Source organism: Notamacropus eugenii, chromosome 2 (assembly GCF_028372415.1).
Source record: "Notamacropus eugenii isolate mMacEug1 chromosome 2, mMacEug1.pri_v2, whole genome shotgun sequence".
NCBI lineage: Eukaryota > Metazoa > Chordata > Mammalia > Diprotodontia > Macropodidae > Notamacropus > Notamacropus eugenii.
This window is the reverse complement of record NC_092873.1, coordinates 13,645,780-13,673,114: the sequence shown is the minus strand read 5'-3', so window position 1 is coordinate 13,673,114 and position 27,335 is coordinate 13,645,780. Positions and strand designations below refer to the sequence as shown.

General features: G+C 51.0%; 2 protein-coding genes and 1 long non-coding RNA gene across 4 annotated transcripts; 1 reads left to right on the top strand and 2 right to left on the bottom strand.

The window, feature by feature from the left end:
* Positions 1–5,163: 5,163 nt before the first annotated feature.
* On the bottom strand, positions 5,164–8,073 carry LOC140524432 (uncharacterized). Its single transcript, XR_011973720.1, has 2 exons — positions 7,411–8,073; positions 5,164–6,102 (listed from the first exon to the last, which is right to left on the bottom strand). It is a non-coding gene; the product is annotated as an uncharacterized lncRNA (long non-coding RNA).
* Positions 8,074–8,149: 76 nt separating this feature from the next.
* On the top strand, positions 8,150–9,797 carry FTH1 (ferritin heavy chain 1). Of its 2 annotated transcripts, none has more exons than XM_072638874.1 (4): positions 8,150–8,552; positions 8,996–9,142; positions 9,223–9,348; positions 9,479–9,797. In XM_072638874.1, exons 1-4 carry the CDS (start codon positions 8,439–8,441, stop codon positions 9,641–9,643), a joined length of 552 nt encoding a protein of 183 aa, XP_072494975.1. In that variant the 5' UTR covers positions 8,150–8,438; the 3' UTR covers positions 9,644–9,797. The 2 variants fall into 2 exon arrangements, with proteins under 2 accessions (XP_072494975.1, XP_072494974.1); XM_072638873.1 differs by having other exon boundaries at positions 8,197–8,552; positions 8,957–9,142.
* A 1,232-nt stretch (positions 9,798–11,029) lies between these two features.
* On the bottom strand, positions 11,030–26,107 carry BEST1 (bestrophin 1). The gene is made up of 9 exons (XM_072638872.1): positions 25,956–26,107; positions 24,740–24,834; positions 20,923–21,156; positions 19,005–19,159; positions 18,197–18,274; positions 16,801–16,953; positions 15,746–15,826; positions 14,268–14,419; positions 11,030–12,344 (listed from the first exon to the last, which is right to left on the bottom strand). The coding sequence occupies exons 1-9, from the start codon at positions 26,105–26,107 to the stop codon at positions 11,201–11,203; spliced, it is 2,244 nt and encodes a 747-aa protein (XP_072494973.1). The 3' UTR covers positions 11,030–11,200.
* Between the last annotated feature and the right edge of the window lie 1,228 nt (positions 26,108–27,335).

The following is a 27,335-nucleotide window of genomic DNA, read 5'->3' as shown; positions in this document are numbered from 1 at the left end:
CCTCACCTCTTAGTATAAATATGCCATTGTCCTTCTGACCCAAAACACTATCTCCTGGCTCCCAGGCATCTTCCTCAGGGAATGAGACCTTCTGCTCATCTTTCAGATCTTTATCGATAGGAACCGCCAAAATCTTTTTCTCTCCAATAGTTTTCCTTGCAACTTTTATATATCTTTAGGGCTGATTTATTCCCTATCCCCTTACCATTCCATCCAAATGGACTGAACTGGCTGAAACACTTCAGGTCCTATCCGCAATATTTACCACCCAGTCCTTTGCACAGTCCCAAATTACATTTGTTTGCAAAGCCAGTTTTTTGTTTTTAAAAATTTTTAATAAGTGTTATTGCTGTTTTCTATTCTTTCCATCACCACAGTATCCCATGTTTTGCTTCCCCCCCATGCCCTCTCCCAGGGAGCCATCCTTCTATCAAAGCCAGTTTTCTGGTTGTACCATTATGTACTTTTCCCAAGGTCACTGACAACGATGAACAGGATTTTGCTGGCAGATTCTTCTGAAAATGAAGTGGGATGAATTTTTCTTCACCCCAGTCTTCACATAAATGTCTCTCTCTGCCTCAGAAAGCACTTGAGAAATCTGTCTGAGCTTTTCTCCTTCCTTTGGAATCTTAGCTGGGCGGTATTTCAAAGTTCCTCCTGGAAGGCATGGGGGTTTTACTCCATAACATTAGAGGAAGTAGTTCTCTACACTCTGAGAAGCACCCCTCTCTGGGTGCTGTTTGGGGTGGGGGTGGGGAAGGGGTCACCCCGGAGCCAGTTGAGAGGTTGGGGAGGGAGCAGAGGAAAGAAAAAAGGCCAGTTGTTGTGCACAGGGCTGCCTGCTTCTCATTGAATGGTCTGAAAATTCCCTGGAAAGTTCCACCTATTCTGGTACACCTAACAGTGGTCTAGAAATGGGAGTGGGGGCTCTGGTAGTCATGAAGCTTGAGAAATATGAGTCTGAAGGAACTTGGAGATTATGTAGACCCTATTTTTACCCCCTAAGTTTAACTGATGCCTTTGGTTTAATATCACATTTGCAAATATACCTATCCACCTACCACCAGCCTTCCCTCATCAACAAGACAACCAGCTAAGCAAAATTACCCCTCTTCATCCTAGCGCCTTCCCTCTTTTCATTGCTTCCAGTTTATTCTAGAAAGGGCTTGTTTGCACATTGCCTCCTCCTTTAGACCATGAGCTCCTTTTGCCTTTGTACCCCTAACGCCTAGCACAATGCTGGCACAAAGCAGACCTTTAAGAAATTTTTACAGACTGACTACTTGTCTACAAGCCTCAGGTACCACATTTGTAAAAACAGTGGGTGGATGGGGGAGTCAGTGGCCCTCTAGGGTCTGGCTCAGCTTCTCAGTCATCCCAGACTACTAACACAGAGTTTGCCACAGGTTCCTCAGCTCTAGACCAGACCGGGCTGCCCAACACCTCCTTAGGTTCTACCTGAGGCAAGCATCTACTATGCACCATGCATGCACTGTTCCAGGGGCAGAAAGAAAGCCAGTCCCTACCGTAAGGGAGCTTACAGAAATGAAACAACCCAGAAAAGGAAGAGGAAAAGAGGGTGAGGAGGTGCCCCGGGAAGGCCCAGGGGCAAGAATGGAAGAATCCCTGGCACCCTCCCTTCAGGACTCCCTTCTGGTCCCACCATCAAGTGCTGCATTTTACTAACAGCCACCCTATGTGACTGGGGCTGTGCCAGACTCAAAGCCCTAATGGAAATGGTCCCTGCCCAACTTCCTTATCCACCAAGAGAAAGAATTCTCCTTAAGAGCAGAAAATCCCTCCCTCCTCCCTCTTCTCCTCCCTTCCTTCCTTCCTTCCTTCCTCCCTCCCTCCCTCCCTCCCTCCCTTCCTTCCTTCCTTCCTTCCTTCCTTCCTTCCTTCCTTCCTTCCTTCCTTCCTTCCTTCCTTCCTTCCTTTCTTTCCTCTCCTTCCTCCCTCCTGTCCTCCTTCCTTCCTTCTTTCCTTCCTCCCTCCTTCCCTCCCTTTCTTCTTTCCTTCCCCCCACCCCCAGCTGCCACCCCTCTGATGCAGGCAGCCATCCCTCACTCCTGAATTGTTGTAATCTCCTGCTAGAGGGTCTGCCTGCCTCCAGTCTCTCCCTATTCCATCCACCCTCCATTCATCCACTGCAGTGATCCTACAGTTATCCAAAAGTCCATAAAAGACACAAGTTTCACCAGGATAAGAACCCCTTGGAGCCCCACCTGTGTGATCCCTGCCTGTGTGATCCTTTTGCTTTATAAAGGAGAAAACTGAGGCTCAGAAAGGGGGTTGGCGGGGTCTGCTCAAGGCCCATTTTGTTTCCTATTTTTTTCTTTGCTCCCCAGGCAGCTGAAGATACTGTTACAAGTCTTAACTCTTCTGTGTGACCTTGGACGAGTCTCTTTCCCTCTCAGAGGGCTCAGTACCTTCTCTGTGCCCAGGGAGGGGACATTGGGGCTCGGGCCCCTCCCAGAAAGTCTGTCCCCCTACTCCCACCTGGAAGGACCCCAGGCCTCTGTAGACTCTTCAGAACATGCTAATTGTCTGCCCCTCGGGGGTCCATGCCCAGTACTGCCTCTGACCCTCCTGCCTTAGCAGGAGGCATCTCCGGGGGACCTGAAATTTCCCTAAATCTGGCAGGCCATGGAATATGATCCCCTAAGAATGGGAGCCAAGGAGGGAAGGTGAGTGAGGCAGTCACTGAGGTCCTGGGTGGCAGATTAAGAACCCTCAATTTCATCTAGTATAACCTGGGTGCCTCTCCCCACACCCACTCCTGGCTCCAGAACTCTCAGGTAAGTACTTAAGAAGCAGGTGGTAAATTCACTTTAGAGGCTGGGGGCCTGGAGTGTCTCCTCCCATTCTCTTCATGGAACCCTAACAGAACCTGCTCTCAGAACCACCACCATTCATCTGACACCCAGGGGCCTGCTCCCTGGATGACAGAGTAAGGTCTCCGGTGCCCCTGGGCTTCTGTTGGATGAGATCTAACCCCTCCAGTCTCTGACATCTTCCCAGCTCGAGCATCCTACATCCAAGCCCCATCGCAGGTCCCCCATTTTATGTTCCCAGGTTTTCCAAGGTGCCTCTCCGCTCTGACACTTTATGTTCTAAAGGTCTGACATTCCAGGTTCTGGTGTCCGGCTCAGCTCTGACCCTCTCAGCTCCTCATATGCTGTTCTGAGGGGGGGATTCCTGACCCCCTTGACATCTGGTGACGCCTAGGGACCCTTCTTAGAGTAATGTTTTTAAAGGTACAAAATAAAATACACAGGATTACAAAGGAAACTCATTGTACTGAAATACCTATCAAAATATTTTCTTAAAAAGTTCATGGGCTCTTGACGAAGAATGCACTCTAAAGTTCCACCCAACTGGCATTTCAGGTTCTAAGTCCCTACATGCTCTGCCCTTTCAAGTTTTATGACATAAGGTCCTTTTCAGCTCTGACAGCCTAGGAATCATGGGCTCCCCTTTTCCAAGAGGGGATACTGAGGCAGGGTGGGGGAGGGGTCTCACAGTCAAATCTTTAGGGAGAGGGGCTCTTCCTCCCCAGCCAGCTGGGCCCCCCCAGACCCCTCTTCTTTCCTGGCTCCCAGAGGTGGGATCAATGGCCACCAGTCTCCTGGGACCCACCCCAGCCCACCCCACCCCCACCTCCAAATCTCCCATAAAATCTTTAGGGCTATTCCCTGAGCTTTCTCCCAGTGGGGAAATTCCTCCTAAACTCCCAATCCCTTAATCAGAGTCTTTCACCTCCCCCACCCCCACCCATGACAAAGCAAGTTTTCCGAGGAGTGCAAGCCTAGGAAACTGCAGAGTCATGGTGGGACAGCAGTCTGATGGGCCTCCCACCCGCCCCCGCCCAGGGCCATCTGACTATGTGGCCGGGCCTCTGCACTCCCCCTGGCGAGGCCCCCTCTCCAAGGGATCCCCCTGCTGGCCTCCCTCCCTCCCTTCCTGGTAACCGAGAAAACATCTCCAGGAAACCGGGGCAGCCTGCTGGCTGATCTCCCTACAGCCGTTGCTGCTCCCCCACCATGCTGGGGTAGACACACACACACACACACACACAAACATACAACACACTCATACATACACTCACTCTCACACTCACATACACATTCTCACACACTCACATACATACACACTCATTCTCACACACAGCACACATACTCAAACATACAACACACACATAACACTCTCACACTCACATACACACACTCACACACACACACTCATTATCACATACACACAGAGCATGCTTTTTCAGGGGTGCCAAGCACCTGGCCAAGCCACACAAGGCCAGCAATCAGAAACAAAGGACAATGCCCAATGCCCTCCCAGCGTGGACAGTCCCTTGGGGCTTAGTCCTTCTACACCGTAGGAGCCTGTAGGCTCCATTCTAGGGTTCTGACATTCTGTGTTCTATTTGAAGATCCCTTCGAGCCCAGAGACCTCAGGCAGCAGGTTCCACTGCCCCTTCAAGCTCAGACATCCCACCTTTGAACTCAGAAATCTTAGGTTCTAAAGCCCTTCCCAGCTCTCATATTTTGTGCTCTGTTCTAACATCCCTTCCAGCTCAGTCATTCCATGTTCTAGGTTCTAACACACTTCTACTTCAGACTGTCTAGGTTCTAAGGTCCCTCCCCCTCCTACTTTTTTTGTTAAACTGTGAGTTAGAAAAGACCCCAGGTGAACCTCTCTCTGAACAGGAATGTCCTCAACACTCCCCCTCTCCAAATGTCTGGTGTCCAGTATAACTTCCCACCCAAGGGTTTACAAAGTACCTTCCTCATCACAGTCCCATGACCGGCAGAAGTGAGGCCTGTGACAAGATCCTCTATTTACAAATTGGGAAATTGAAACTCAGGAGACCCTGGCCTGTTGCCATGGGACTAGTGTCCTCTGGACCCCTTCTCCTGCCTCCACATACAGTGCTCTTTCCACCAGGCCACACTGTCTTTGAGGATTATACCAGATAGTCTCTGCCTTTGACAAACTCATAGTCTCGCTAGTTAGAGCAAGAGCAGAGAATGATTTAGGAGACCTCCTGCCCACCAAGACACAGCTTCAGCCCCTTCCTCTTACTCCGTTCAGCCCTCAGTCCCTCACAAGTGACCATAGACTGTTAAAAGTAAACATATCACACACTGAACATTTGCAAAGGATTTGCATCTATTAGAATACACTTCCTGTCTCCCCAACATCTAGCCCAGAGCCTGGTATACAGGAAGCACTTAATCACTGCAGGTGGCCTGACCTTTGGTGAGACTCAGCAACTACCCTGGGAACTGACCCTTGTCCAGGAGTACACACAGGGGAAGTTGGGATCTGAACCTGGGTCCTCAAATTCCAAATAGTGGTAGATTGCTCTGGAATCCTGGAGGAGCCTCTGGACCCAGCTCTGAATCATATTTTTAAATTAATAAAATATATAGGATCATCCTCCCCCAGCCCCAATTTTATTGAAATAAAGCTCTAACTTTTTTCCTCTTTCACGTTTCCAGGACTCCACTCGTCTTTTCTCTCCGGCCCCTGTGGGTGGGCATTCAATGAAGTCCCAGTCTAGAGGGTCCCTCTAGTAGCTGTGGATCTTGGAGCACTTCACATGGCCCTGTGACCTGAATCCTTACTGTCCCCAGGGCTAGGCCCTAGGAAGGGACTTGTTCCTAGTTTTCTACTGCAGCTGTCCTTAGAGCTCACGTGATTGAATGGGAGCAAAGAACTCTTTTTCCCAGGGCAGGCCTGGCAAAAGAACAGATTTCCCCCATTTTCTCATTTGCCAAACTTGGCTACACAAAAGATTTTCTTAGAAAACCAGGTGGTCCCACCTTCCTCCCAAAGAGTTTCTGGGATGAAATTGGAGGGAAGGAAAGAGAGGGAGAAGGCATTCAGGAGTGGGCGGAAGCTGCTGACATCAGCCAGTCCCACCTGGAGCTGCCCGGGAAGAGAGAAGGGAGCCATATCTGTTTTGAGCAGAAGCCAGGAAGGGTCCTGGTGGGGGGCCCCCTGGGGGAGACTGAGCACATCCCAAGCTGGTTGCTTAGGGTTATCTCTTGAGCCAATTTTCTCTGACTCTCCTCTGGCTTTCTGCTTCTAGGAGATAAGGTACAATAATGTTACATAGGTATGGCTTGGAAAAAAAAAAACCCGCGCTTTTCATGGGAAGGGTGAAGAAGGAGCCCAGGACTTGGGGTTCTGATCCTGGCTCTGCCATTAACTTGGGGTGCAGCCTTCAGCTCCCCATCCATATGATAAGGGGGCTGATCTTCATACCCCAGAATCCTTCCAGCTCAGGAATTTGACAACCCACAGGAGGGGACCCCAGGCTGTGGTCATTTGCTCCCCTACTTTGGAGGACCCATAAAACCTGAGGTCCCAAGTTTCTGCCCGTGAGTTTGGCGGACACCTCAATGATCTCACTAGGGTGTGTCCAGGAGCCTGCTGATAATGGATAATTGCTGTCTTCTATTCTTAAAAACACGCCCAGTGCCAAAGGCCTCCGGGCACCAGTGTGAATTTTAAGAATCCTTCCTCCCACCTCCTGGCTTGTGGAGCCAAAGTCTGGGGACCGTTAGGCAAGGTGAGGGATGATAGGACGGGCTAGCCTCTGCCCTGCTTGGCTCCGATTCCCACAAAGCCGCAGGAATCTAACGGCTAGGGACCAGGAGACTCTCCAGCCCACCAAGGGTCAAAGGAGGAAGGGGCTCAGAGGCCTCCGAGTCCTGCTCATTTTACAGGGCAGCATGAACATGACTTGTCCAATGCCAGATCACGAAGGCTCCATCCACAGTGCCCTATTTCCTCCTGCCCTCTGTCCCAGGGCCCATTCCAATACAGAATGGCTGCAAGCCAGGCCTTGGGATTTCGTTAGGGAAGACCCTGGACTCAGAACCAGCAGAGACTTCAGAAGCCATGTTGTGTGATCCTCTCATTTTTACAGGCTGAAAACGGCTCCGAAGGTGAAGGGAGGCTTGCCTGGCACAGGCAGAGCCGGGTAGCCCCTCCTCTGCCTGGGACCCTGCAGGGCAGGGCTGGCTGCTGCTTCTGAACCCCACTCTGATGCGGTGGAAAGAACTGGCCCTGTGGATTAAAAGCCCAGGGCCCAGGTCTGACCGTGGGTGCCCCCGCCCCATCTTGTATTGTTCTGTGTGTCAGCACCAGGGATCTGTAACCTGGGGTCCAAAGTCATCTGTTAAAAATACACTTTCAAGGGAATTGTTTTCCTTTGTCCTCAACTCTGGTATAGTATGCTTTTGAAAACATTCAACTCCTGAAAAGGGGTCCCACTTTTCCCCCAGAGTGCCAGAAGGGTCCAGGGCGCACTAGAGGTGGGGAAGCCCTCCCTGGTCCCTGCCGGCTGACCGGCCCCCCATCCGATCTCCACAGGCTCAGTCTCCCCACCTGGACTCCAATTTCCTGGGGGCCAGGGGTCCCCTACCCCCTGGTGAGCCTCCTCCAGGTCTTTAAGCGCTGGGAGAGGAAGAAGCGCGTGGTTTGGTTTGGTCTTTGTGCGGGCAGCACGGGAAGCCCTTGGGCAAGGCTGTTCATGTCTGGGGCCTCAGTTTCCCCATCTGTAGAATGGGGGGGGTGCCTGGCAGGCAGACCTCCAGGGTCCGAGGGGGGGCGATGCGGGTCAGCATTGTAAACAAGGGATGGGAGGGGGCCCCGCCCCCCGACTCCGGGCTGAGACTCTGGGCTGAGCGGGGCCGCCAGGGTCCATCTAGGCCGCGGCAGGGCTGGGAGGGGGCGGCGCTGACACCCCCCCTCCCCAATCTCTCTACTCCCAGGGGGACCCCCCACCCCAAATGCAGACCCCCTCAAAAAAAAGGAGAAAGTCATCTCGGACAAAGGGGCGCGCGGGTCCAGCCCAGGCCCCCTCCCGCTCCTCGGGGCCTGGGCCCAACCCCCTCCCCATCCACGGGGTCCCCGCACCCCGAGACCCAAGCCGCGCTGGGTGTGGGCAGGGGAGGGGGGAGAGCGCGCTGCTGGGAACAGCGGGAGGCTCCAGCCTGCGGCGCCTCCCCCCTCGGCCTCCAGAGCGCAGACTCGGACGGAGGGGGCTGCGGGGGAGCGGGCGGGGCCGGCGGGTCCCGTGACGCAGGCCCCGCCCCCCGCGCGCCCCTCGCGCGGCCATTGGCGGGCGCTGGCGGGACGCGGGGCGGGGCCTCGGCGCGGCCATAAAAGGCCCGCGCGGGCGTCCCCGAGTCGCCAGAAGCGCAGGGAAGGGGAGTCGCTGCGGTTTCCTGCTTCAACAGTGCTTGAACGGAACCCGCCGCTCGATTCCCGGCCGGAGCCGCCCTTAGCCACCTGTCCACCTTCACCTCCACTAACCAACACTTCGTCCGTCCTCCCGTTCGCGCAGCAGCCGCCCCCGGCCCCCGCCGCCCCAGCCCAGCCTCCGCCGCCGCTGCGCAGCCTCCGCCGCCGCCATGACCACCTCGTCCCCCTCTCAGGTGCGGCAGAACTACCACCAGGACTCGGAGGCCGCCATCAACCGCCAGATCAACCTGGAGCTCTACGCCTCCTACGTCTACCTGTCCATGGTGAGGCCCGGCGGGGGAGCGGGGGTGGGGGGGAACGGCCACGGGGGCCCGGGGGCGGGGCGGGGCGCCCTGCCCTGCCCCTCCCCCTCCCGCCCGGTGGTGCGCCTGCGCAGTGCCCGCTCCGCAGCCCCGCCCCCGGAGCCGCGGCCCTGCGGCCCTAGGCGGAGCCCGGGCCGCGATCATAATGGCCTTGGGGCGTTCTCTCGGTCTCGACCCCCAGCCCGATCGCGAGCACGATCACCTTGAGCCTCCTTCGGCGAGGTCGCGCCCCGAAGCGCAGACAATGCGGGGACCCCTGCCCGGGCGGGGTGCCCCGGGGGGGTTGGGGTTACTCCTAGTAACGGCCAGACATGGGTTCCTGACGTCATGGCGAGTTGCGGGCAGGCCCTTTGTTTGGTGCCCAGCCCCAGGACCGGAGTAACTGGGCTTCCGTGCCCTTTCAGTCGTACTACTTTGACCGCGATGACGTAGCGCTGAAGAACTTCGCCAAGTACTTCCTCCACCAGTCCCACGAGGAGAGGGAGCACGCTGAGAAGCTGATGAAGCTCCAGAACCAGCGCGGCGGCCGCATCTTCCTGCAGGACATCAAGGTGAGCCGGGCGCACCGCAGGGGGTCGGGTGGGGGCTCCCGGCGGAGGCTGGCCTCACCAGCCTGCCCTCCGCCTTGCAGAAACCCGACCGAGATGACTGGGAGAGTGGGCTGAATGCAATGGAGTGCGCTCTGCACCTGGAAAAAAATGTCAATCAGTCGTTACTGGAACTGCACAAGCTGGCAACTGACAAGAATGACCCCCATGTGAGTGTCCGGCTCCGCCCCCTGGGCGTGGCCGAGTGGTGCCTGGGAGGGCGGGGGCAGTGGGCGTCCTGGGGGGCTCGGCCCGCCCTCCCGCGGGGTCACGCACCCACCACCCGCCTTTCTTTTCCAGTTATGTGATTTCATCGAAACCCACTACCTGGACGAACAGGTAAAGTCCATCAAACAACTGGGTGATCACGTAACCAACCTGCGCAAAATGGGGGCCCCCGATTCTGGCATGGCGGAATATCTTTTTGACAAGCACACCCTTGGAGACAGTGACAACGAGAGCTAAGCCACACCTGGCTTCCCCCACACCTGGGAACTGTGGGCGTGACTCCTACTGTCTTTCAGTGCATGCATATTTTGGTTATCTGACCTTTTCATAATCTGTACCAAAAAACTACCACCATTTACATCCCAATAAAGTGACTTGGTACTGATGAAAATCACTGTTGCTGAGTTTTTATTGGGGGGGTGGAATACAGTATATTTGGGAATTTGCCTCAGTTACATAAGCTTAAGAAGCGGCTAGCTAGGGCTGTAGGGCTCAATAAAAGATAGAATTCCGGGACAGACGGGGTGGGGGTAAGGGGTAATATTTGCTCTCAACCCTCGGATGAATCCTCACCAGGACAGGAAGCCCTGTGGTGGCCACCTATTGAGTTGGATAATGAGCCTCCTTGGGGTTGCTAAATAACCTTAGGCCTCAAAAGCGAGGGAGACCTCTTAAAGAGTAAACAGTCCAGATGGACTTCAACCCAGAATTCCCTGCCCAGGACCCACCTTAAATTTTAGTAAAACCAACACGCATTTAATCTAAATGAGATATGAAGCCCTTTGTTCAAGTTGTAGAAGGACTCCTCCCCTTTTTTTCCAGGAGAAAGACTAAGCAGAGCTATCAAAACATCTGCATCTGTTTACCCTGTGCTTGAGTGAGATCTCAATGAAAATGAAGGCTAGAATTATTGGTAGCCTGGGTAATGGTGGGCCTCCAGTGGAGTCCAGTCCTTGAACCTCCGGCCTCCGGCCTATCTGCTGGTAGGGTCAGGATTTTCTCCAAAATCCTGTGCAGTCTGGGAGTGTGTCCCTTAAAATATAGCGGCATCCTGAACTCCCCCAAAGCCACTAGCTACGCAAAACCCTGTGACAAGTGTCATCGCAAGTGCCAGAGCTGAGACTGCTCATATTTGGGCACGGCTGCCCCCCCACCCGTAGCCCAGCTGGGCTCCATCCCCAAACTAGCGGTTAAGTGAATGTGAAAGTGGGAGGGCCCGCTCCGGACCACTTCGCTTTCGTTTCTTCTTTCTTTTAGCATGTGGCTTGAGAGCTTGAGGGTTCTGGATATTTTGAGTCTTTTGTGGTTGAAGGAAACAGCTGACTGCTGTAAGAAGGGAGAAGCTTGAGGGGACAGGCTGCAGGGGAGGTGGCGGCTAACTGTCCTCCTGAACAATGCTCGGCCTGTTGGAGAGAAGGAATAATGAAGAGGCAGGCTGTGCTGTGCTCTCCGCCTGGGCTGGTTCTGTGCTGCCCTTCTGTGAGCAGGTGGATGAAACTGAAGCAGGCACAATGGTGTCCTTCCCTCCCTCCTTCCTTTCATCCTGCCTCTCCTTCCCCTTCCTTTTTTTTATTTCCTCCCTCCCTTTCTCTTTCCTTTTCCTTCCTGACTTCCCTCTCTCCCTTTTCCCTCCCTCCTTTCCTTCCTTCCTTTTCTCCTCTAGCTAGCTTTGGGAAAAGCCCTCTGCTGGATGACCAGCCTCTGCAGTCTAGTTCACCTTGGCCAGGGGTCTGCTCTATTAGCAAATGCATAAGGAAGCCTCGAACACTCATGCCTGAGTTAAGAGGCCCTGGGTCACTGGCTAACTAAACCTGCCCACTTGCCCTGAGTCAGAGAGGTCGCTTCTTCTAGGATTGTTTCTATCAGCCCCACCAAGTCTCCCTCTGCCAAGGAGATGCCCGAGTCTTTGGGGGAAGGAGGCCCAGCAGCTGCCCTGTGCTCTGGTGAATGCACATCACTTACGGTCCCCAGATCTTTTGGAGACACCGACATTTCCATGGAGACCTGGCCAAGGATGCTGGGTCCCTCATCATCTAAGCCAGGCATAGCAGCTTTGCTGTACCTGACTTGGGAGAGCAATGGGGGTGCCAGAGGGAGGGAGCTGGGCAGAGCAGGGTCATCACTGGGGCTGCCCATTGTAGCAGGGAGTGAATCTGAACAGACAACAGATGTGTTCTCCAGGGCCAGCCAGGGCTGCCAGGGGCTTCGAGGTCTCCTAAAGCTGTCTGCCTTCTCCACGTCAGGTGATGCAGCCTGAAATAGGAAATTGAGGCTCGCTAGAGCTGTGGTCTGGGCCTCGGGGGTCCCTGGGGCACTAAGTTCTTCATTTTTCCTGGGCAGATGGTCCTCCAGGGTGGCCACCAAGGAGGTGTCAGGGGTTTTGCCTCTCTCTGTGGGCCAGACAAAAGTTTCCCTCATGCTAGAAGTCACAGAGTTTTGGCTTGCATCCATATCGCTGTCCTGTGACAGGCAGAAATTGGCACAATTGTCCTTGGTGAAGGATGAGCCAGTCTGGACATTGGAGACAGCAGTGCCTCTTCTGCCCGGTGGGCGCCTCAATGGGAAAACCAGAGGGAAGGAGCTGATGGGTGTTTGGGGGGCACTGTAGAAGCCAGGCCTCTCGTAGAAGGGGGTGGATATGAAGGCGTCCAGCTCCCGGAGCTTAGAGTCTTCACTCTCCCACTGCTCCCTCAAGCTGGAACCAGCCTGGGAAGAAGAATCAACCCTTGAGGTCCAGGAGCTCCTGGGCTTGCCCACATCCTGGTATGGGTAATCCCTCCTCCGAAGCAGGTTCATTCTGGAGGCAGACCTCGTGAATCCTGGGGACTGCACCCCCAGCAGGCGACTGAAAGGACCCATGAATGGAGTGGAGTGGTTGGCCTCCTCGTTCTCTTTAATTTGCTCCAGGGGCTGAAATTCCATCTCCTCTTTCTGCATGCTGGAAAGGTAAATACCCACCTGTTAGCCCAGGTCAGGACCCTCTCCCCGCTTGGAGATAGCCCTCCAGGTGAACCTTTGCTCAGCCTCCTCCAGAAGGCACTGAGAGGCACAGAAGAAGCAAACACTTGTCCCTTACGCTTTTATGATCATAACTCACATTTGGCCTTCACGTCAGAATTTAAGGAATGCTTCCATATTTGTTTTCTCTGTTGATCCTTACCACCCCATTCATGTAACCAGATATTATCACCCCGAATTTACAGATGAAGAAAAAGACTCGGATGAGGAAACTGAGACCAGTGGGGGTAAAAAGACCTTGCTCAAAGCCAAAGTGGAAGGGGCTGGAGTCTTAGAAGCTTAAGGCGTTGTACTGTAATAGAGAGAGAGAGAGCACAAGATGCAGTCCGAAGTCCCAAGTCACTTTGCTAGTTAGGTCATGTGTGATGGTTACTATGGCAAGTAGAGAGAAATTCCCCTCTGAGACCGAATACTTGTGTGACATTGGGCATGTCGCTTCACCTCGGTCTACCTCAGTTTCCTCACATGAAAAATGGGAATATAACTACATCTATGTCCCCTAGTTGTTTGGATAAATGAGATGTTTATATAACGCTTTGTAGACCCTATATTTATACATACATACATATATATATTATACATATGGAGAGAGACAGACAGAGAGAGAGAGAGAGAAATGCTGGTGGGTATTATGAGGACTTTCTCATTTGATAAGGTTTTGGTCCAGCTCTAGATTCTAGGATTCTAAGTTTCTCATAGCTCTAAAATCTCATGATTTCTTGAAATTGCAAATGATAGGATTTCAGATATTGGGGCATGCAAATGGCTTTGAGTCCTTCCTAGTACTTCTCAAAGCATACCACTAGGGGACCCCCTACACCCAGGCATCTATCCACCATCCACAATGGCCGCCATTGTGGAACTGCTCTGCCCGATCCCTTTTGCCTCTCAAATTCCGCCATTCTGTATACGATCGATGCAACGAGACATGGGGTGACTCAAGCCTTCCCCAAAGCAAAGACTCAAGGAAATGGGAGCTGGCAGAGGAGGCAACTTAGGACTGAGAGAAGAGAGCCCCAGAGTTAGAAATCAGGCTTAAATCCCACTTTGGTGGCTTCATTCCCACAATGGGACCATGGCCCGCACCTTCCTTCTCTGGGCCTCAGCTTCCTCATCTGCCAAATGATGGCGCTGGACCAGCTGACCCCTAAAGGCCCTCCTACGTCTTAGTCTATGATTCAGTCCTCTGGAATTGTAAACTGGCGATCCAGACTAAGATGGAGGAGGGCTTCATTTACCGAGCATTGCTGGAGAGCGCCCCAGCCTGCAAGTGGTTCAGAGGCTCCCAGGGCTTAGGGCCCAATGTAATCTTAGAGCACTTTTAGTCCAAACTCTTTACTTTGTGCTATTAATTTCTTCTCATAATGTTGTCACCACACTGCCATATTTTTAGATGTGACTGTGGGTTAAGGCTCTGGTCTTTATTAGTCTTCTGTATGCTTGTTGGGATGTCCAGAAGACCAGATGTGTGGCATAACAAAGGTCACTTTAATATGAGGGAGAGAAAGACAGAAAAGATAAGAGATACAAGGAGAAGAGACACAGAGAGAAAGACAGAGACACAGAGACAGAGAGGGAGGAGAGAGACAGAGAGGGAGGAGAGAGACAGAGAGAGATGGACAGAGAGACAGAGACAGAGAGAAAGGAGAGAGAGAGACAAACAGAGACAGAGATACAGAGGAGAGAGAGAGGAACCTTAGTCTTATAGCCAGGAAGCAGATCAATCTACCTCAGAAACCATTTCCCTCAGAGCCTCAATGAAGGAGGCCTTAGTCCATCCACTGCTCCCTCCATCTCCCCACCACTGAGAGGGGAGAGGTGGGGGTGGGGCCAAGGATCTCACTTGATGTCGAAGGTGGAGCCCAGGAAGGAGGCACGCATGGACTCTGCAGCCGCGGCCGTGTAGGGCGGGCGGGGATTTGGGTCATTCCAGTACATGTCCTTTTCCAAGACTGGCAGGTCTTGGTGCATCTCATCCACAGCCAGAAGAGAGACCTATGGATGGGGAAAGGGAGGAGGAGAGAGAAAGAGAAAAGGGCCTGAACTGGGGAGCCCCAGGCTGTCCCCTGGAAAAGCAGCTTTGGGGGTTGATTACATTCTCCTTTTCTTCCCCTCTCTCTGAATCAATGACAGTAAAAGAACTTGAAGAAAGAGCAGGCTGTCATGGGGAAAGCCGACCTCATCATGTACTTTAGCCAGCCTGAGCTACTCCCCACTGTGCCCACCCCCCCATCTTGTGTTGTCTGGCCTCTAGGCCTTGGTTCACTGTTCCCTAGACCTGCTAAACACACACCTCACATGCTGGCCCTCCAGCCAGGCTTTCCTCATTTCCCCAGCCCTCGGACCTATCCCACGGGTCTCTGCTCCCCTTCTTTGAAGCTTCTGTGATAGAATACATATTATCATCTCTTTTAGACTAGCTAGATTATAAACTCCCTGGGGTTGGGGAGCCATACCCTAGTTAAATGTGGTAGCCCCCTTGCCTGGAAATGCAGGGTTTGGCACCTGGTAGCTATTTAATCGAGATTTGTGGAATATGTAAATGAATGAATGGAATGTTTGTGCACCCGGATGTCCCAGCGAGAAGTCCAGCTTTAGAGGTGGTTTGTGTATACATGAGCTTTAGATTTTTAAATCCAAACCTCCTTGTTTCTTAGCACAATGCCAGGCACATAGTAACCAATTAATAACTGTTAGTTGATGGACTGCTAGCTGACTCACTTAGGTCTGACGTTGTCATCCCCTCACTCAATAAATCCCACTGTCTCCTGAGTAAGCACTTAATACACGCTTTTAAAGGGAGCCAGGTGACAAAATAGGTAGAGTTCTAGACTTGGAGTCAGGAAGACTTAAGTTCAAAGACAACTTCAAATCCTCATGAGCTGTGTGACCCTGGGCAAGTCACTTAACCTCAGTCTGCCTCAGTTTCCTCATCTGTAAAATGGGGGTAGTAATAGTCCCTACCTCACAAGATTGTTGTACTTTATAAAGGCTAGCTATTTTTTGGCTGACTGGTTACATGGGCTTGTTGTGGAGACAGATAAGTAAATGTATGGAGAACATTTTTTATAAAATAGAAGTCAGTTGCTTAGGGGGTATTTTTGTACCATGAATTGATGTCTCATCCCCTGTTGGATTTGAAGTTCCAGGGGGACAAGGACTGTGTCCTATCTAAATCCTGTCATCTTCCCCACTGACCAACACAAGGTTTTGCCCACTGGAGGTGCTTGATAAAGGCTTTTTTTTCCTGTCTCAAAGTGCCTAGAAGGGAGCAGGACCCACCACACAGCACAGTACAGGCTGGCTTTGTTACTCCTGTACCTGTAAGTTCCGGTCAATCAACCAGTTGGTCTCAAAGTCATCATCGTCTTCTCCAAAGGGGTTAATGAGCTGCTCAGCCACCTGATACAGGGAGAAGGGGAAAGATAGCACCGACCTGCTTTGAAGAAATCATTTCCTTAACCTCATGAATCGATAGGACAGTCTCAGACCTCCAGGAAAGCTGCAGCTGAGTCCCCAGTGTCAGGCAGGCACAGCCTCTGCCTGGCTACAACCAATCCAGAGGACACAGTCATATTGGGCACTCGCTGACACCTTCCTCTGCCCAAGCCCCTCCAAGTGTCTCAGTTTGGTGCTCAATCCCCACGCCCCATTCTGGGATTACACACCAACTGGACCCTTTCTGCTTCTAAATCCTCCTCCGAGGCCCAGCTCAAGTTGAGCATCTTACAGTGATGGGAGGTGACTTAGAACATAAAAAAGAGTGGAGAGGGACCTTAGAACATAGAATATTAGTGCTGTCCTCTTAGAACTTGGAACAGGGAATGTCATATCTGAGAGGGGTCTTAGGACAGGGAACTTCATACCTGGGAGGAACCTTGGAACAGAGAATTTCAGATCTGACAAGATCCTGACTTTAAAAAAAGATGTCAAGGAGCAACTAGGTGACTCAGTGGATAGAGCAACTAGCTCTGGAGTCAGTTCAAATCCAGTCTCAGACACTAACTAGCTGTGTGACCCTGGGCAAGTCACTCAACCCTGATTGCCTCAAAAAAAAAAAAAAGAAAGAAATGAGAATATAGCTCACAGAACATCAGGGCTGGGAGGGAGCTTAGAATACAGAACTTAAATTGGCTGAGATGGCAGAAACCACCGATCATTTTATAGAATAGGATATAAGATTAGAATGTTCCTTCTGGCACTCACCGTTGTGGGGGGCATTTAACACTAATTAGTCCTCTTTCTTCCAGGTCCCGGTTCCTCCCCCTCCCTTCTCCCCACCTCAGATCCCCCCTCCCCACTCCCACGCTGCCCAGCTCCTGCCCACTGGCATAGCCAGATGGCATCCTCTGGCACAGGACTGCCCCGAGACTCACCTTTAACCAGCCAGCGTAGAAGAAAAACTGCAGCAGAGTGAAGACGGGTACAAAAAGGTCTAGTTCGTGGCCTGGGTAGGATTTGGCTGGATCCAGAAACTGCCGCCCAAGCAGACAGGCTAGAAAGAAGCTGTAGACAGCGACTGTGACCACCTGGGTTAGAGGGCAGAGAAGGCCATGTCACCCCACCTGGAGGGGCAGGGCTCCTTCCCTCCCAGGCCCCCTCAATGGACAAGCAGAGTCCTCAGAGGGCTGGCAGCATCCCCCCATTGAGGCAGCTTCTCCACCAGCCCAGTCTGCTGACGGAACCCTTCCTAAGAGTCTCAGTACCTCAGCGACCTCAGAAGCTGGGAGTCCAGAGCTCCTCCCTATGCGGAGCACCCTCTCCCCCTCAGCTTCCTGCTCAGGCTCCCCGGTTCAGGGAGCAAGGGGAGGGGATCCTTGGGCTCTGGGATTCTCTGCCTCCCAGCACAGCTGGAAGGGAGGGCCCTTAGAACATAGAATGTTCCAGGCTGGAAGGAGCCTTGGAAACTTGGATGCTGTAGAATTTGCCAGTTGGATCCCTTTTAGGCCAGAGAGGCCAGGTTTTCTACTCCTCGGTATCAGAGGAAATGAAATCACGATATGGCCACAAGACAGACAGGGAAGCTCAGAACTCCGAGGGTCCCCAGGGGCCATCTGGTCCAAGCCCTCCCTGGACAGGAATATTCTCTAAAGCCACCAGGTGGACGAGTAGACCTGGAGTCAGAAGGGTCTGAGTCCAAATTCTGCTTCAGACCTCTGGGCACACTGAACAGAGAGATGTGTCTGCAAAATAGGCCCAATGTCAGCCTCCCAGGGTTGTGAGGATCACATGAGGGTCACAGAATGCAATGAGCCCTAGAAATGTTGGCAATTATCATCAGGGCATTCCTGACAAGTGGTCATCCTGCATCCAGTGGAAGACCTCCCCTCATGGGAGCTCACACCAGTCAAGTCCACATTTAGACCTTAGGAAGTTTCCCCCTTATATTGACCCATCTCCCTGCATCTTCCATGTGGAGAACATACAAGACATAAGTGACAGGCACAGCTAATGTCACAGATCACAGAACTCTGATTCTAGAAGGACGTCTGCTTTCCAGAGGCTCTTCATGTGGGCCCATGAATTTTAAAAACATTTTTAATCCCTGTATTTCAATATAATTGCTTTCCTTGGTAGTCCTGTGTATTTTACTTTTAATGCCCTTAAAATCATGAGTCTATAGGCTTCACCAGACTGTCTGCTAAGCTGTCCAAGACAAGGCAGAGTCCCTGAGCCCCTCAGGTGACATCTCTGCTGCAGGAGCTGCCAGAGCCTCTGTCCCTCCCGGAGTCCTGTGTCATCCTGTTCCTCCCCTGGGTCTATTTTGCTCACCTGAGTGTAGACCAGAGGGACACTTATCCAGTCATAGCCATAGAGGGCACCGCACTGAGAACGTAAGGTGTTCAGTTCCTGGAGAAGAGAGGAGGGGGACAGAGAAGAGAACGTCATCTGTGAGCCCTCCTCATTCCTCCTTCTGACCCACACATCCCACCCTTGCTACCGTGCTTGGGAACCAGCCATCTCTTGTGGCTGCTGAGAGAGACAGGGGTGTGTAATGGGGATCTGAGAACGAAGATCTCTGGGCTAAAATGACTGACAAAACAAAGAACATCAAGGTCTAGTCTAACCCTCCTCATTTTACAGTCAGGGAAACTGAGTCCACAGGAGAAAGTGACTCACTCAAGGTCAGGGCCCCTGCAACACTAATATTCTGAGTCCTTTGACTCTAAATGCAGAGCTTTTCCTATAACTTGTTTCCTTTTCTTTATGCCTCTGGATTAGTTATTTCAAAATCTTTAAGCCTCAGTTTCTCCATTCTGTAAAATCAAGATCACATCATTGGATTACCCATTTCACAGGGTCGTTGTGGGGAAAGTGTCTTTTGAGGGCAAATAAAATGAGAGCTATTATCTGCCTCAAAAGCTAGTCCCTAGGAGGGTATGCCAGTGAGGGCCACTGTCCCCTGTGTTGTCTCAGTGGTACTACCTAGAGACTTAATTAGGAAAAAATCCAGCAAGGTGATCTTCAAGGTGCCTAATGCTGCCTCTTATGGCTATGGACCACTCATGGGATGACCCCCGACCTTCCTTAGTTACCTCTCCTCCCTTCCACCCAAAGCCCCAAGGACTCCCAAACTTACATTCAGGATACCCTGGAGAACCACGCTGTCTCTGATCTGGCCCTCCCTTCGGGCTTTAGCAGCCAGGTTGGCGAACCACACACATGGAACCCAGAATTTATTGTGGGGAGAGTTAAGGCTCTCAAATCGTTTGTGCTCCTCAGGGGTCATGAGGCCTGGGAAGAGCAGGACAGAGAGAGGTGATAGGAAGGGACAGAGAGAGGGACTCCCAGAAAGAGAGGTAGTGATATAGAAACAATGATAACACAACCCAGATCCACCCAGGACCAGCTGGATGGGTCCCCAGGGATCAGCTCTATTTCCTGATGGCTCCTCTCCTGTTGACTTGGGGCAAGCCAAGGTGAGGAGGGAAGATTTCCAGATTTAGAGTCAGAGGTAGTTGTGGTTCAGACATTTCACTTATGTCTGGCTCTTCCTTGACCCTATGGCCAAGAGGGTGAAGTAACTTGCACAGGGTCACACAACTCTTGAGTGTCAGGGACAATATTTGAACCCAGGAAGATGAGTCTGCCTGAACCAAGGCCCAGCACTCTATCTGCTACATCACCTAGCTACCCAGAGTCAGAAGACCTGGATTCAAATCCCTGCCCTGTCATTTGCTTACCTAGGTAGCCTTGGGTATATCATTTAACTCTCTTGGGCCTCAGTTTCCTCATCTATAAAATGAGGAAGTTAGACTACATGACCTCTGAGGTTGTATGCCATACTAAATCTCTCAGCCTCAATGAGACTAGTTCTATTTATACTGCCTAATGTACTGGGCTGTTTGAAGGAAAGAGCCCCCCCCCAAACACAGGCTGTTGTTGTTATAATAGTTATAATATGTATAATATAACAGGCAGTGTGGAGTGTATACTAGACAGATATTCAGCTTTAGAATCAGAAAGATGAGGGTTCAGGGCCCTTAATTGCTCAGTACCCTGGACAGCTATCTAAGATGATAAATTACACAACATTGGCCCTGAGGGTGGATGCTCACTACCTGAGTATTACAAGCACAGGTCACTCCCTTCCTAAATATACCCAAATTGCTACTAGCCAGACTTCCCAGAGTAGGGGTGAAGTTACAGTTCTCTCAGTGACCCTCAGGCCCTTCGTAGGAAGGCTAATGCTAGATGGCATTTGTCAGTATTCAGTTTTAATGTTGTCTGATACCTTCCCTCTCCCCTACACCTCAGACTCCCAGACCCATTGGAGCATGTATGGTGAAAAAAAAAACCCAGATCTGAGCTCTAGGAGACCGCCATACGACTGCGTTAAGGGGGTTAGTACAAAGAACATGGCCTAGATTTGGAGTGAAAGGACCTCACTTTTCATCTCATCTTGGCAGCAAAGGGACTTTGAACAAGTCATTCCTCCTCTCCAGGTCTCAATGCAGAGCTGGACTGGGTGCTAGATTTCTGAGGTCTTCCCTGCTTTGTTGAAATCCATGGAATCTATAGTCTAGGCTTCACCACCGACTTGCTCTGGGGCTTTGGCAAGTCACCCTCTGGGTCTCTTATGGAAAGCTGGGCGTCCCTTGGGACTTCATGACCTCTTCTGTGTGGGGTTCAGTCCAGCTAAGAAGCCTGACCTAGCAAGATGGTGTAATGGCTAGATCACTGGGCCTGGAGTCAGGAAGACCTGAATTCAAATCTGGCCTCAGATGCTCTAGCAAGTTCTTTACCCTCTTTGTGCCTCAGGTTCTTCATCTGTAAAATGAAGATAATGCCAGCACCTACTTCCCAGAGTTGTTGTGAGGATAAAATGAGATAATATTTATAATACACTTTGCAAACTTTAAAATGCCATACAGATGCTTGTTTTTATAGAGATGGGGCAGGACCCAGGCCTGAGTCCCAAGCTAGTGGGGGGAGTCATCCAGGCCCCCAGGGAGTGCTTCCCACAGTGCCCCATCCTATCAGCCCTGCCCACTCACCAGCCTGCACCAGGTGTTGGGTGCTGGGGAAGCGCTTGTAGACAGCGGTGCTGACAGAGCGCAGGATGAGGACTGTGCATAGATGGGCATATCGCATCAGAGTGCGTCGAAGCAGCCGGCCTTGCTCGTCCTCTCCTTCCACATTGGCTGAGACCAGGTTCATGAGCCGGTCAGGCCAGGGGATGCTCTGGTATTGGCTCCACCAGCGGGACACAACCAGGGTCACGTAGAAACCTGGGCAGGGGGAGAGACAAAGGAGGAGGAACGGAGCCCCTGAATCATTGGGTCAATCCACCAGCCAATAAGCATTTATTTAGTACCTACTGTGAACAAGACAGTGGTCTGAGCTCTGGGTCTAGAAAGGAGAAGGAATCAAGGAGCTCACATTGGGGGAAACACCATCAACACAGATATGTATAATCGTGACAAATGTAGATAATAAATGTAGTTTTAGAGTAGAGGGCACAGAGGATCAGGAAAGGCTTCATGCAGAGGAGGTGCCTGAGTTCTATGTGAAGGAAAGAGAGAGAGAGACAGAGACAGAGACAGAGAGACAGAGACAGAGAGAGAGAGAGAGAAAGAGAGAGAGAGAGAGAGAGAGAGAGAGAGAGAGAGAGAGAGAGAGAATTCTAGGCATGAGAATCCACCAGTACAAAGTCATGGAGATGAGAGATGGAGAGGAGGCCAGGGTGCCTATATAGAATACTGGGGGAGGAGGAAAACTTTCCAGTGAAGGAAAAAGTAGGTTGGGGCCAAATTAGAAGAGGTTTAAAAAGCCAAATGGAGGAGTGCGTATCTGATCACAGGGGCAATAGGAAGCCACTGGAATTTATTAGGGGGTGGCATAATTAGGTGGATGCTTAAGGGAAGTCACTTTGGCAACTTTGGGAAGGGTAGATTAGAGTGGGGTGAGGCTGGAGGCAAGGAGGCTAATTAGGAGACTTCTAGTCTAGGTAAGAAATAATGGGAGACTGAACCAAGATGGTGGTCACAGGAAGACAGTGAAGGAGGTGGATGTGAGAGTTGTAGAGACAGAAAGGGTAATGCTGGTGAAGGATGGGATCTTCAGAGTGAGCAGTCAAGGATAATGCTGAGGGGAGGAGCCTGGGAGCCTGGGGCCAGCCCAGGGATATCCCTGGGGTCAGGAATATGAGACTGGAATGCTGGAGGGAGGGGAGGGAGTGAATGGGAAAGGGCAGGGGACCCTGGGATAGACTTGAGTCAGAGGACTCTAGGATTCAGAGCTACAGAAACTTTCAAAATCCTGACTCTAAATGGATAGGGAAACTGAGGTTCAGAAAGGAGAAATAACCTGCCCAAGATAAATTTAAGGCAGAGCCAGGATTTGAACCCATGTTCTGATTCCAGAATCACTGCTCTTTTCACTCAGAGCCAGCAATTAGGGACCATCTGCCTCTCTGGGTTTTGACTCTAGAGGAGGGGATGGGGGTTAAACAACTTCTTTTGCTGTCATCTTCACTTAGCCTATGACTTCAGGAAAGGTGGAAACAGTACTGTGCCTCAGTTTCCCCCTTCTGTATCTGTAGAGAAGAATCAACCCTACATCAGTACCCAAAGAATGAATCAGCCCTACATCAATAACTAAAGGATTGGGGGACTGTGAATAAGAACACAGCTTCCCCAGAGCTAAGGGAGTCCTATGTTAGTCAAAAGTGAAACTATCTCTGCCCCCAAGGAGTGAATGTACGAATGGAGACAAAGACTCATTGCAGAATTCAGTTAATTCAGCAAAGATATATGGACTTGGGGGTAGAAAGAAAAAGGTAAAACTGCTCCTGCCTTCAAGGAGTTTACATTCTACTGGGAAAAAAATAATAAGACACAGCTAAGAAAATACTGGTTTATTTGGGGGTGAGGAATCAGGAAAGGCAGCCAGCAGTGCCATGGACAAGACTCTGGGCTTGGAGTCAAGAAAACCTGAGTTCAAATTCAGTCTTGTGACCCTGGGCAGGTCCCTTTTCTTTGCCTCATTTTTCCCAACTGTAAAAAAGGGATAATAACAGCCCCTACCTTGAAGGATTGTTGCGAATCTCAACATATTTGTAAAAAGCACTTGGCACATAGTAGGTGCTTATATAAATGCTTATTCCTTTCCTTTATTACCTCTAAAAGTGAGGTGGGCCTTGAATTAAGTGAAGCTAAAGATTCTGGAAGGCAGATATGACGAGGAACGCCATTCAAGGTATGAGTCACAGACTATGTAAAGGTATAGGGATGGCATTTCAATGACAGGGGAAAATTATCAAACCAGTTTGGTTGGAATGTAGAGTGCATACATGGAGTAAGTCTGGAAAGATAGGTGGCAGCCAGATTGGGAAGAGCTTTAAAAGCCTAGATAAAGAACTGAATTTTGCCGTAGGGACAATAGCTCCCCTGAAGATTCTAGAGCAGGGTGGGACATGATTGGAATTGTGCTTTAGAAAGACCTTTGGCAGCTATGCAGAGGATGGATTGGAGGCCAGGATGATTAGAAGTACAAAACCAACCGGAATCCTATTCTAGGGGTCTGGGAGAGAGGAGCTGATATCCATGTGAGCAGGGAGAAGAAGGTTGTTCATTCTTCATTTTGGAAAAGGACCAATGACATTTTGGAGGGAGAATTGACAAGGTTTGGCAGAGGAGTAGATATGAATGAGGCTGAGCAGAGGTGAGGGAGAGGAAAGAGGTAAGAAAGACTTCAAGGTCCCATTACAGACTGTATGGAAGTTCAGAGAAAGGAGAATGTTCAAGGTGGGAGGAAGAAACGATGGTTAGGTCTGTTTTTGGTATGTTGAGTTTGAGGTGTAGATGGGTCAGCCAAGTGGTACTATCTGGCAAGCAACTGACAATGTGAGACAGAAGTACAAGAAAGGAGGGGTGGATTTGAGATTGCTTTGTAGAGAGACAAGAATTAAACCCATGAAAGCTGAGATCATCAAGAGAAAAATTAAAGCAAGGCTTCTTAATCTGGAGTCCAGAGATAGATTTTGAGGGGTCCGTGAACATGGGTGGGAAAAAAACTTTTTAGTTTCACTGATCTTTAATTGAAATTTGACATTTCTTTCAATTCGAAAATTAAAAATAAAATATTTTAATTAAAATAAAATATTACAAATTTTTTTTCCTGTGAAGAGATTCTTAGGCTTAACCAGACTACCAAAGTATTCCATGACACAAAAAAAGGTTCAGAACCTTTGATGATGGGTCCGTAGAGGAGAGGACTTGGGATGGAATTTTGAGGGATACCCACAGCTAGTGGGTGTGGTGTGGTTACAGAGCAGGATCTGGTGGGGAAGCAGGAGGAGACCCAAGAGGGAGTGGTATTAGGTAAAGTTGGGAGGAGACAGGGTACCGGAGAAAGGTTTAGTAGGTTATGTCAGGAGGTGGAGTGATGGAAGAGGAAATGAGGGCTGCAGAATGGTCCTCAGATGTAGAAATTAAGAGCCTCAGAGAGAGCAATTCCAACTGAGTTTGGAATTTGGAAGCCAGATTAGTCGTAAAATCAGAAATAGTTGTTCATCATGATCTGAATGAACCTTGAACACACTTTCCTCTCTCCCTTTGACTTACTTGCCACCATGTTCCATTTCCCCCCTCCTTCCCCCAACAGAAAGACAGACAGATAGGCAGATGGATGGACAGATAGACAGACACACAGAAGCGCCCTCCTGGGGCATCTCTCCTGAGGGTGCTTCACAAGCCCCAGACCCTGCTCTGCCAGCACCAGAGTCCTGCTCATTTTGCACGTTAGCAGCCCCTGTCCTGGCTCAGACAAGGGGCTCTGGAGGAGAGGGTAGGAGAGGCCTTCTGGACTTACCCAACACAAAGGACACAGGGATGAGCTGGGCATACTTGTCACAGTACAGGGCCAACTTCTCAAAGAGCAGCCTCTGGCTCTCGCTAAGGATCAGTCTGAGAAAGATAGGGAGAGAAGAAGGTCACAGAAGTGTGGCAGTGAGAATGAGCACAGCTGGGACTTCTGTGCCTGGTAGGGCAGACAGGGCCTTAGAAGATCAGGAAGACCTGGATTTGAATCCTGCCTCAGCTACTAGCTGTGGTACCCTGGGCAAATGAGTTAGACACCTAACACTATGTGCCAAGCACCCTGCTACATGCTGAAAATGGTCTCTGCTCTCAGGGAGCTCAGTCTCATGGGGGAGTCAGCACGCAAACACATTATATACAGGATGAATTGGAGATGATCAATAGAGGGGAACCCCCAGAATGGAGGGGATCAGGACAGGCTTCTTGTAACTCGAACACTGTTAACCCACAGAAAACACCAATCAAAAACTGCCAACAAAAGCAAATCGACATCTTTCCCCTTCCCCGCCCTGGGGAAGTCAGCAGACCCCTCCCCACTTGGAACTTCTAGGACCCCTTAGGTAGCCAGGGCTTCCCAGGGATTGGGCTGGAGGGTTCCTTCTAGTTCTGATGTTCTAGGTCCTATGTTCTAAGGTTTCTCCCAGCCCTAACATTTTGTGTTCTGAGTTTTAAATCCTATCCAGTTCTGAGATTCTTTATTCAGGTCCCTTCTAGCCTTGATCCTTCCAGTTCTGATGTTCTGTGTTCTAAGATTTCTTCTAGCTGACAGTCTAGATTCTAAGCTCCCTCTGAGCTCTGATATTTGAGGTTCCAGGTTCTAAGAGTTTCTCCCAGCTCTGATATCCTAGGTTCTGTATTCTAAGATCCCTCCCAGTCCAGACATTCTCAGTCCTAAGGTATCTGATCCCAGGTCCAACGTTCTCAGTCCTAAGGTCTCTCTCCCAGCTCTGACATTCTAGGTTCTGTATTCTAAGATTCCTCCCAGACCAGGGATTCTCAGTCCTAAGGTATCTGATCCCAGGTCCAATGTTCTCAGTCCTAAGGTCTCTCTCCCAGCTCTGACATTCTAGGTTCTGTATTCTAAGATTCCTCCCAGACCAGGCATTCTCAGTCCTAAGGTATCTGATCCCAGGTCTGATGTTCTCAGTCCTAAGGTCTCTCTCCCGGCTCTGACCTTCCTTCTGATGTCTTCCCTCTTTCAGACTCACCTGTAAATCATGCTAATGGTGAAGTAGCAGAGGATGAAGATGGAGAATTCACAGTAGAGGAGTTTGTAGATGCTACCTCTCCATTGAAGCAGGAGCCTAGAGAAGGTGCCCAGGTGGACATTGGCTACCCGGTTGGTGTAGGTAACAGTCATGATGTTCCTGGGGTGAGGAGAAGCTCAGGGGTGAGCACCAGACAGCAGCAGCAGAAGAGTCCAGAGAAACAGGGCAGGGGGTGGGATGACCGTGAAGGGATCGCTAGATTTTGCAACAGATGAGTGACCTTTGGGGGTGTTTCCCCAAGAACCAGGGGAATGTAGCCAGGCACTGTTGCTAATGTGGAAGCCCCAAGGCTGGCAGGAACATGTACTTGCCATTACATCCCCCTCCTTGCATGCCCTACTCTTCCACTCCTAAGGCAGGGAGTTCTCCTGTCCTCTCTCTCTCTCTCCCTCCTGGTTGAGAAAACTCTCTGAATCAAGAGATTCTGCTCCATGTCCCTTGCCCTGACATATGTCCCCAAATCCCAGTCTCTCTAAAGCTCATCGGGTCAAATGAGTCTGAGGGTATGTGTGTTACACATGTCACTCCACAGGTATGTGCATGTGTCTCGGTATGTTCACATATGTCATATGCTCATATGTGTGTGAGCACATAGCATGTGGGGGTAGGCTAGCAAGTGTCCACATCTTTACTGGCTAAGCCCTACAGGATCCACGTAGCTCCCAAAGCACCCCTTTATTTCCAGGAAACAGCTCCCACCTTCTCCCTCCATACTCACAGGTGGGACGTCCACGTCCTGCTGGTGCCTGGAGTGTTTGGCTGCTCAGCCCCCACCCAGCCCTTCATCCCCACTCCCCACTGCGGGGGCTGAGTCTTGACCAAACTCCAGCCGAGCTGGGCCCCACTGCCAGCCCTGGTCACTTGATTCCATAATCCTCATTCCTTCCACAAAGGAGGTTGTTGTCTCTGCTCCCTCTCTGTCTAATCTTCCAGCTAAAGCCTGCTTGGTTCCCTGCAGCATCCCTGCTCCTCAACCCCACCTCCACCCACACCCCCTTCTCTGGGGCCAGACCCCCTCTAATTCTTTCCTGCTTCCCTCCTGCCCACGTGGCCGGAGTGATGCCCCACACACTCTAATCAGGGCAAGAAGGATCAGAGCCCAGACTCAGCCCCCCTAATGGTCCTAGCCTTCTCCTAGTGGTAGGGGGAGGAAAAGAAGGAGGAAAAGGAGGCAGGGAAGCTGGCAATCGCCACTGGTTTGGCCTGAGGTGGACAAGACTGCAACAGAAACCTCTGTCTCTGAAGGAAGGATCTGGGTTCACATCCTCCCTCTAATACTTACTACCTCTATGACCCTGGACAAGTCATTTGTCCTCCATG

Coding starts and splice junctions, on each gene's coding strand:
- FTH1 (XM_072638873.1), top strand. CDS start 8,439: ATGACCACCTCGTCCCCCTCTCAGGTGCGGCAGAACTACCACCAGGAC. Junction 9,143..9,222: donor TCTTCCTGCAGGACATCAAG/GTGAGCCGGGCG, acceptor TCCGCCTTGCAG/AAACCCGACCGAGATGACTG. Junction 9,349..9,478: donor CTGACAAGAATGACCCCCAT/GTGAGTGTCCGG, acceptor TTTCTTTTCCAG/TTATGTGATTTCATCGAAAC.
- BEST1 (XM_072638872.1), bottom strand. CDS start 26,107: ATGACTGTTACCTACACCAACCGGGTAGCCAATGTCCACCTGGGCACC. Junction 24,835..25,955: donor ACCATTAGCATGATTTACAG/GTGAGTCTGAAA, acceptor TATCTTTCTCAG/ACTGATCCTTAGCGAGAGCC. Junction 14,420..15,745: donor TGATTGACCGGAACTTACAG/GTACAGGAGTAA, acceptor CCCCATCCATAG/GTCTCTCTTCTGGCTGTGGA.